The 10080-nt window shown below is 36.5% G+C and overlaps 1 protein-coding gene across 1 annotated transcript in view; it reads right to left on the minus strand.

The window, feature by feature from the left end:
• Positions 1–3660: 3660 nt before the first annotated feature.
• The window catches only part of LOC117103052 (steryl-sulfatase-like), an 18965-nt gene continuing 12545 nt past the window's right edge, over positions 3661–10080 (minus strand). The window contains exon 2 of the mRNA XM_033243522.1: positions 3661–5373. Within this exon, the coding sequence (XP_033099413.1) occupies positions 3905–5373 (1469 nt within the window). The 3' untranslated portion in view covers positions 3661–3904. The remainder of the gene's footprint in view (positions 5374–10080) is intronic.

Raw genomic sequence — 10080 nt, forward strand, 5'->3', positions numbered from 1 at the left:
ATGAGCTCTTGACAAATTTGGTAGTAAATGAAGAGTGGAGACCCGCTATCTCTATCCACAGCAGGATTTTGAAGTTAGTTAAGTTCTGAGCTGAGAGCATAATTATCATATCAACTCTAGCCCCACCATGGTTGGTAAACAATGAATGCCTATGAATGAAATAGATGCTGACAACATAGAGCCGCTATCCCTTCCCCTCAAGGGGCAGCCACAATATATAAAGTTAGTATGGATGACAGTCTATGTTGGAAATATGGAACCTCTGGATGCCATGAAATAGCAGCTGGTAAAGCTGTAGAAATTATATTGTTAAAAATTTAATTTCTTATCACTGCCATAAGTAGATAAATTGAGTTGCTTATTCCTCCAGAAGAGCAAGAAACATGAATACATAATAATATACACTTTTTTTTATATATAAGAACCGGTAAAAGTTTGCCCAGGCTCAGTGTTCTTATTTTTTGGCCAACTTCAGGCTCAAAATGCTCTTATTTTGTTCTTATTTTACACACTTTTCAAACATAGAAAATTATTATTGTACAGCAGTATACACTGTACTGGGAGGTGAAAGCGGCACTGCAAAAAAATGGCCCCTGAATGAAAGGCCCAGCAAAAAATGGCCCCGGTTAAAAAATGGCCCCAAATTGGAGGTAAGGACACCTACTGTACTGTATTATAGAGGGTATTGCATAGTCACACCTACTGTACATAAGGTACAGATATAATTTTTTGGGTTTTTCTAGTTTGACATTCTACTACCTCAGCCTCAATTTGTTCTTATTTTGTTCTTAATTTTTAAGCAATTTCAGCCTCAGTGTTATAAAATGTGTTCTTATAAAAAAAAAAGTGTAATACATAAAACCAAAAATGACTATAACACACTGTAATTGTATTTACACGATTTGGAGGGTATTCAGCTATGAAATATACACAATATGCAATAAATAAAACACAGGATACTATTAGCCACACAAATGGACCTACAGCCTACATGTTATGAACACTGCTCGTACAATTTTAATTACATTTTCTTGCAAAGTTCAGCCTGGAACATTAATACGTTATTTATCACTAGAATTGTAAAAAAAAAGAGAAAAACATAAGTTAAGTGCTGTGTTTGCTTCTGGTAGGCCTTATACCGATTACACATTAATTTTAGTCAACCTTCGGTATATTCATGCAGACAGTCCATGCACGTATACTTCCATGGAGAGATCTACCCTGGTAATAAATATATAATAGAGTACTAACATTAGGGTGATCCAGTTAGTGAGTGGAGAGGGGCACAATGCCACTGAATCATTTTTGAAATTAACTTGCCCATTTTTAAGTAACATAAAAATTATCAACTTGAACATAAACATGAATGTATTTTTAAAAAGTTTACCCGTCATTTACAAAGAAAATCATAGAAAAACTTCCTGTCAATGGAAGTGTTTTATTATTTTTATTACAATTATCCAGTTTAAAAATCAGGGTACATATTTTTAAAATTCAATAATTTCTTTGCTCAAGTTAGAAAATATGTATGCTACTGCAAAAATGAACAAGTAAATTTCAGAATTATTTTTATGATTTTTTTTTTGTCATTTTCAAGAGGCAATACATCTTTTAACCTTGTTTACCTTGATGCCCAGAAAAAATGTGAATTAATGATAATCATAATTATGATGAGGGGATGATGATAACAATGACGGTTATGATGAAGGTGATAATGAATACGACGACAATAATGATGACGATGATGATGTCGATGGCGATGACGTTGACGATGATGATGAACGGCAATGATGTTGATGTAGGTGTTGGCATGCCACTTTAGAATGATGGAGAAACTAATGCAGATTAAAGTGAAGTGAGTTCAATCTGGAATCAAACCGAAAAAATTCCCCCGGTCAGGGTGCAGGGATGAAAGCCCCCTCAGCAGTTTTGATTTGGTAGAGTCTAATTTAGGTCGCTATGCTATTTTTAGTCTTATAATAGGCCTAGTAAGCCTAATACTTTGAGAAAGCAAGCGATCCTCAGATTGACCTCCAGGGACTAGAAAGCCCTGAACAAAAAGTTGTTTGTTCTCGTATTAATATATATATATAAATTAAAATGTTTGGATTTAATCTATTTATCGTTGCTTTTCATCTTGTTGAGCACCACACCCCTTTACAAACCTGGACATCCCCCACCATCTTTCGTCTGACGCCACGACGAGGTCGTGAGACTAAACTAATCTTTAAATCCAATCAAGTTGCGATTGCCATTCCCTAATATTGTGGTCTAAAAGTATAAACTGTGGATGCCCAAAAATCTCATCTGGCAATCCCCCCGCCTCCTCAAGGGGTAAAGTAGGTGTATAAATTCATACCTGTAAATTTTGAAAATGTGCTGCAAAGCAACTATCCCTATTCCGTGGCCCCATGCAGGGACAGATACAAGATTGAAAGTTAGTGGAAGTGGGCAAGATACTGTACCCTCTATCTCAGGTCCATCGTACCATGATTGAAAAAGCGATGCGTACATTCATATACTTCATAATTAGCATTATATATTTATTTCAGAAAGTAATGGAATTGAGAAAAGGTAGTCCGGCCATAGCCGGTGCGGCCGGTGCGCTTCCGACGGCCCTGACAATGATCATGGTGATCATTATCATTGTATTATTAATGATAACAAAGATAATGTAAGAAAGACCTCAAATAAAAACAATAGGCCTATATGCTAAATTTATCAAATAGACCTAAGTTATCGACTTATTGGACTCATTCGACTAGTTCATTTCGTTGACTACGATTTTTCGTTGAGTATTATTTTCATTCGACTGGTTCGTAAATTAGACTTCGTTGACAAAGAAAATTAACGTAAACCACAGTGCGTTAATCAGCGTTAAGTTATCCACGTGACCAAGACAAAGATGGCCAATTGGTCAGTTGTCAACAACATTTGCGTTAATATAATTTAGAATAAATTTCAGAAAATAAAAATTATAACATTTACTCACATAAAGTCAAAAAATAATTGTACGGTCAAACAAAATTCAAAAACTGGATGAAAACATTTGTTTACGAAAAACCCATATTGCCACAAGCCGAAGCAACCTTGATTACGCAGCGTGCATCGCGGTAACTATGCAGCCATTTTGTTTTGTCGAGTATTCACCAGTTTTCTATTCGACTAGTCGTCTCTGTTAAGTAAGATTTTACCACTCCGCAGGTGGGCGTGGTTTAACGAAGAACGCCCTTCGAATACGGCCGTTATTAACAATTAATGTCCAAGTCTTTGGATTTTCATGGGTTATGACTGGTGTGTTTCACACGGGAGACGAAGCAACCTAATCCAACTTTTAACGAAACACACTGATTTACAGACCTTTTAGTTCGAAAACTCTGATATTGGTTACCTGAATCCAATTTAGATTTAAATGCAAACAAGATTATTTTTTATGCGTCTGTAAATTGGCTTTTCTAATTTTTGACTGAAAGCTACAACGAAAATTATTTTTAAAAAAGCAATTAAAATATTGAATTATATTCTTTAATTTTTTTCTCTCAACACAAACAGAATATTTCAACTAATATATTTGAACATTCAACAATAACAATTAAATTGATATTTAACGACATTATCTACCGGTTCCACTCAGACGGAAAGAAATAGGCCTACAAATTATTCATCAGCGAAATGAGATTTATTTCAAAATTCTTAGGTTGACGTCATTCACACACAAAATTTAATGCATACTGCATTTAGTAGCAAAATTATTTACAGACATGCCAGGTCTGCGTCTTTATGTTCTGAACAGTAAAAAAATGAAAAAAAAGCCAATAAAATTAGTAATAACAGGCCTACTTTTTGACTACAATTAATGAAATGAAACCAATACAATAATAATAGTACTGTATGTTGATGCCAATTAAATACCTAACTTTGCATAATATCCTGGTTTAGGAGTTACTGAACAGTATGGAAAATTTTGACATGGAAACCACCATGGTACAAATATTTTTTCCATTTCTGTTATATAATTCTGGTTAAGGCTTTGCATATGGAAGCGAATAGCAACACGAATTTCTTCGAGAACATCTTGATATTTATCTAAAGTAAGCGGCTTCGACTCTCCTGGGTCGTTTGCCATGTCGAAGAGCAATGGTTCAGAGCGAAAATTACGATTACACCCTACGTGAATGGTTTCATCAACGAAAATGGCTTTGTAATTTTTGTAAGTTACCGCGGCTGGGTGATCAGGGTCACACCAGTGGAAGAGAAAATTGTGCTGCGTTGGTCTGTTGGCGTTTTCTATAAATGGTAATAGACTGCGGCCATCGATAATACGGTCCCGCACTGGACGTTTCATAATATCGAGAACGGTCGGGAAGAAATCCATAATAGATGTTACTGAATCAACCTCGATACCACCTGGGATTTTTCCGGGCCATCGAATAATTCCAGGCACACGAATTCCTCCCTCCCAATTTGTACTTTTGAAGCCCTTTAATCTTACACGCTCTCCTTTACTGTTTGTAACTTCTCCTGCAGATCCTCCTTGATCGACTGGAACGTGGGCTTGGGTATGCGGCTCATATGTAGATAGAGGCCCGTTATCTGACGTCAACATAACTAACAGGTTATCATCTAGTTTGTGCCGTTTCAGCTCCGCCATTACTTTACCGACACTCCAATCCATTTCTCTAAGTGCATCTGAATACAAACCAAGCCCTCCTGTATTCTTAAATGTATGTGATGCAAATACGGTTGTGTGCATTTGGTTGTATGACATCATTAAAAAGAAAGGTTTCGATCGTTCTTTACCTCTTTCCTCAAGGTAATCTACTGCTTCTCTTGTGTACTCCAGAGTTAGGTTATCTGTGTAGTATGGTTGCTGTATGATCTTGTTATTTCTGTAGAGGATACAACTTCTCGGATTCGTAAGGGTCATGGTTGCTATGTACAAGAACACAAGTACATAAAATACACAATACGCCTTGACTAACTTAAACATACCGCTCATGTCAACTAATCCTACGAGTTTCAATGTTGGTATACCAAGCGCCAACACGACAAAAAATCCAAAGAACTCAAAAAATGGGTAGAATAAGTTCTGAAGTGTCCACTGTCCCCCGTACGTTGCGCCACATGTGTATGCATGAGTAAGAGGTGTTCCCACCCAATAATCGAATCCATGCGTCATTGGCAAGTACTTCCCGCCTGGACCGTCTCCTATGTGCCACTTGCCTAAAAGACGGGTATCGTAGCCGTTCTCTTTAAAGACCTCTGCCATAGTAAGTTCGTCGTGATGCAGACCACCATTTGATGCAGAGCTTACAAAAACTTGCCATTGCAAAATACGCCCCTTTAAGATTCCAGTACGTGGTGGAAGTCTTCCTGTAAAATACAAAAATGAGTCTTTTTAAAGGAGTTAATTTAAATGAAGTTTTTAGTTTCAAGAACATTACTGTCATTTTAACTATTCAGGTGGGATTTATACAAAGTTCCCAAAAAGCATGTGCTTCCCGATCCGGTTTGAGTTAAGACATTATAAGCATACATAACGTTAATGTTAGAACATACCGGTAACTGTTTTGAAATGAATTATTTTAGTTTGAATGAATTAATACTTTGCATGAGCCTATATTAAAGAGGCGCATGGCCGGGTGTACCATCTCAGAGAATTCGCGATTTCTCATGTCAGTATAATTAAGCTCGTTTTAAAATTCGCGTGCACATAATAAGCTTATCTAGAATTGTGTATGTGTTAACTTAAATCATGATTTAAAAAGTTGTACCTCCGCGATGTAACCTTAACTGAATTACCATTTCTGTTTATTTTGCCAACAATATAAAGTAGGGAGTCTTTTAACTTCCACCTTAATTCTGGACCAACCCCTCAACTTTTGCATTTAATAAGAAACAACATTGCTAAGCTAAATTAGCAAAGTTTATTTATAACGCTTTATTGTCAAATAAAATTTCCCGTCCCTAATTTTGTCGTGAAACATCGCATTAGGTTGATGGCCTTCAAGGAATTATACAGTAGCCAGGCAGTGTCTGTCTGTCCGAATTAAAATGAAAATCCAACTTACAACAAATGGACATTTTCGCTAAGCCCCGCCCCTTGGATATTGTTGCTAAGTTCTCTAAGTTTAATACGCGAACACGTGCGTTTGTTGTGACACAACACGTGTGCTTGTTTGACACGTACGTATTTCTGGCCCTGTTCTGATTGGTCAGTTGTTAAGTTTGATTCACACTCACGAAAAGTCGAATATGTTGTAACTAACAGTGTGTTGATTGTGTTGCTTCAATGGTTTTGATTGATTTATTTTTGGCTGATTTTAACGTTTTCGTGATGATAAGGCAGTCAAATTGAATCGGAATTTTAATCTTATGGATACATGGATTTTATTTTGCCGTATCTGAAGCTTTTTTTTTCAACCATAATTAGACAGGAAACTTGTCATTTTCTATATGCAACTACAGGTCTTGTGAAGAGAGAAAGCCTGCCACTGGCAATACAACGCGGTGGTGCCTTTATTAGACCTTCTTATGCCGGTTTCAAGCTTACAGACAGAGTCATACTGCTTGATTATTTTTTGAGAGGTAATACTTTGAGTATTAATAATGTTCGTTAACAATTATACACTGTCGAATATTTTAGGCCTGTATTTTAAAGAATAATCGAAATTGATTAGGTTGATAAATGTTGAATATAAACACACAAAAAAATTGAAGGATTGCGTTCAAAAGTCGAATCACTGGTGATTATTTAATAAGTGTGTAGCGTCTTGGTTAAGTTCGGAAAAGCCAGCCTACTACTTTCGCTTCATAACGACCGCGTATAATATAGTGACCCGATCGCATGCTATGAATCATGTCCCTGCGGGGCCTGGTCAAATGCAGGGTGTCTCCCAACGATTGACTTTACCATGCAGGCCATGATACATTAAGAGGCTCTTCCACATGTTTCGGATCAGCTGCGGAAGGAAGTAAGTTCATTATGTTAAATATCTTATTTACTATACATATGAACTGCAGTGGATAAACGCTGTCTCTTATACACATCTAGATGTGTATAAGAGACAGGTTCTGAAGTGTCCACTGTCCCCCGTACGTTGCGCCACATGTGTATGCTATATATATATATATTTATCAGATAGAAAGAAATATTAAATATCAAAAACTTAAAGAAAATATCCGAATTTACTCTTAATACAAGTCGGAAGAATTCATGAGAAATAAACATTGTGAAAGTGCAGGCAGCGGCGTTGACATTTGGTGACAGTGCAAGATAATTGCACCTGGTCGGACCCAGAGACAGGGGGTCCACTTAAGCGAAATTCTTAGTGGTCATACGTTCTGAAATTGTTTGTAAGCGGATACGTGATTTTAACGACCATAAATATCTATAATATACTCGAAAAAATTTTCAAGCATATTGAGAACAAAATATAGTCAAGTCAAATTTTATCGTTTAGGTTGGGAATTTTCATGAGTCCCTGATAAAGTATAATATTGACAACAATAATCAATGAATGAAACCTGGCTTCAGTGAAGTAAAACGTATTAATGAAGTAGGCCATGATGGCCTGAAGTGCGCACAATATAGGGCTAGTTGAACCATGGAGGTATAAAATTAGTATACCTCCAGGCTGAACCTACTTTAAAGTTCAATTAAAATAATGCTTTTTAAGTTGCTGATTATTGAAGTATTACATATGTTTAACAAATAAGTGGTAATACAATATTTAATTTTTAGTTTATAAATATAAATGACGGTTTAAAATATTAGTATAAGCCCCACCCACTGGAGATGTTCACTGAAGTGTGAGTAGAGCTGATAACGTAGACTCGGTATAACAATCACAGCCATCCTGTTTATGTAATACAAACATCGTATAGCGCGACACATAAAAGAGGTTCAGTTGTGAAGTACTGATCTAAAGAAGAAAGCAAAGAAATGGAGCAGCTTTATCAATTTGAGCCACTAGAAAGCGAATTTGAAGAAGAAAGTCACCACACAGGCTTATGCGGATAAAGCCAGCCCTGATTACTTGCTATTCTTGATTGCCAGATGCTATTTTTGGGTATCACAGATGCCATAATTTCATAATTTGTTCACATCATGCATGCTGTTTCTGCCCCTTGCTGGGGTTAAGTGGTATTTGGCTCTATAATTGCCAGTTGCTATTTTCGGGCATCCCAAAATTATACTTTTAGACTACAATATATTAGGGAACAGCAATCATAATAACGTCTGTGATTGGATTTGAATATTAATTTAGTCCGATGACTTCGTCGCGGTGTTAGACGAGTGGTAGTGGGGGATGTCGAGATTTGTAACGGGTTGGCGACCCGACAAAATCAACAATTCCAATGCAATGCAAAGCAACGATAACTAAAAATTAAATCAATACCAAACATGCCTATACGCTACAACCAGAACCATCAAATTTTTGCCCAGCTTTTTAGTCCCCGTGCTCAAAACTATTTTATAATGCTAAATATAGCAACCCAAATTAGTCTATACCAAATCGAAACTACTGATTTTTCTAGGGGATTTTTCCCTGCACCCTTACCGGGGCCTTTATTTTCCATTGATTCCAAATTGGACTCACTTTAAACAAAGTTTCATCTTCATCATCATCATCATCATCATCAACATCATCATAATTATTTCATATTTTTTCTGGGCATCCAGGTAAACAAAGTCTCCACGGTATGACCACGGAACCCCTGTAAAACTAGCCACATTTTAACAACATTGTGCAACTCCCCACTCTTTTACAAAAAAGCTGGATAGCCCTTGAATGTTCTCTGTCTATATCACCTGTTAGATCTGTACATGGAGGTAGCTACATGGTCTGTTTGAGTGTAATCGCTGTAAGGTCTACCAGAAGAAAACACAGGATTACAGCATTTTAACAATTCAAGTGATAATATAACTGACCTGGAGCGTGATCGATAATTGATTATGCTTCAGTTTGAATTTGGTAAGTATAAATTAAATTGTACGAGCAGTAAGTCTGTCGAAACGCGACGTTATTTGTGTAGGCATAGGAGGCCTACTGTATTTCCATAGATAATTCATAGCATACTGTATCATGTGTATTCATAGAACATGTTCTAGGCCTATTTAATTAATTGCATATTTATCAATACTGCACGTCGTGTAGATATAATCACAGTTATCATTGTTATTCCTTGAACATATTCGTGTTTCCTGCACTTTTATTCATGGAGGAATAAGCAACTTAATTACATTTTGAACAATATATCATTTTCGCAGTAGACCTATATTTGTCTATTCCCATGATTTAAAATAATCTTACGAATTGTAATTTGGTCAATGCTACCACATTCTGTGTCCAGATATAGCATTTTTAACCTGGATGCTTTTTCTGCGTCCACTCTTTAGCATCATGTAAGTGGCATAGACCTTTATTATCTCTATTTTTTCTTGAGTCATACCAGTAAGAATATGATGCCCTTTAAAAAAATCTTCCTATTAGTATTATATATGGGAGAGTACGGTACCTCATGAACATTATTCACACACTCTCAAGTCTGCTATGGGGATATATTCATGCCTCGAAACTTAGAATATGGAATATAGTGTACACTGAGAGCAAATATTTCAATATAGATAAATTTAGTAAATTTATGATGTACAGTACGGTATATATTGTACTACATAGGCCTATTTTCATAACAATAACTTAGTTATGGTGCCAAAATGTTGCTCAACTTAGCCCAAAACATATGGGGCAGAGGTGGGTATATCTCTAGTCCCCACTAACTTCAAATCTTTGTCTGCCAATAGACAGGATGGGGAGGGGTGGTGGCTATACAGGTTTGCCAGCTTGTATTTCCAGGTATCCAGATGTACCATATTTCCAACACAGACTCTATCACCGTGTTAATTTTATTTCTTTGAGGGGAGGGGCTACGGCTCTACAAATTGTCAGCATTATTTCCGGGCATTCAGAGTTGCAAAAAAGTTTTGTTCAACAACCATGATGAGGCTGATAGTAGATGCTCAGCTCAGCACCTACTTTTACAACAAAATTTGTTTAGTACCCCATCCCCCCCCCC

Source organism: Anneissia japonica, unplaced genomic scaffold, assembly GCF_011630105.1.
Source record: "Anneissia japonica isolate Jap-2015-1 unplaced genomic scaffold, ASM1163010v1 scaffold284975_len822289_cov185, whole genome shotgun sequence".
NCBI lineage: Eukaryota > Metazoa > Echinodermata > Crinoidea > Comatulida > Comatulidae > Anneissia > Anneissia japonica.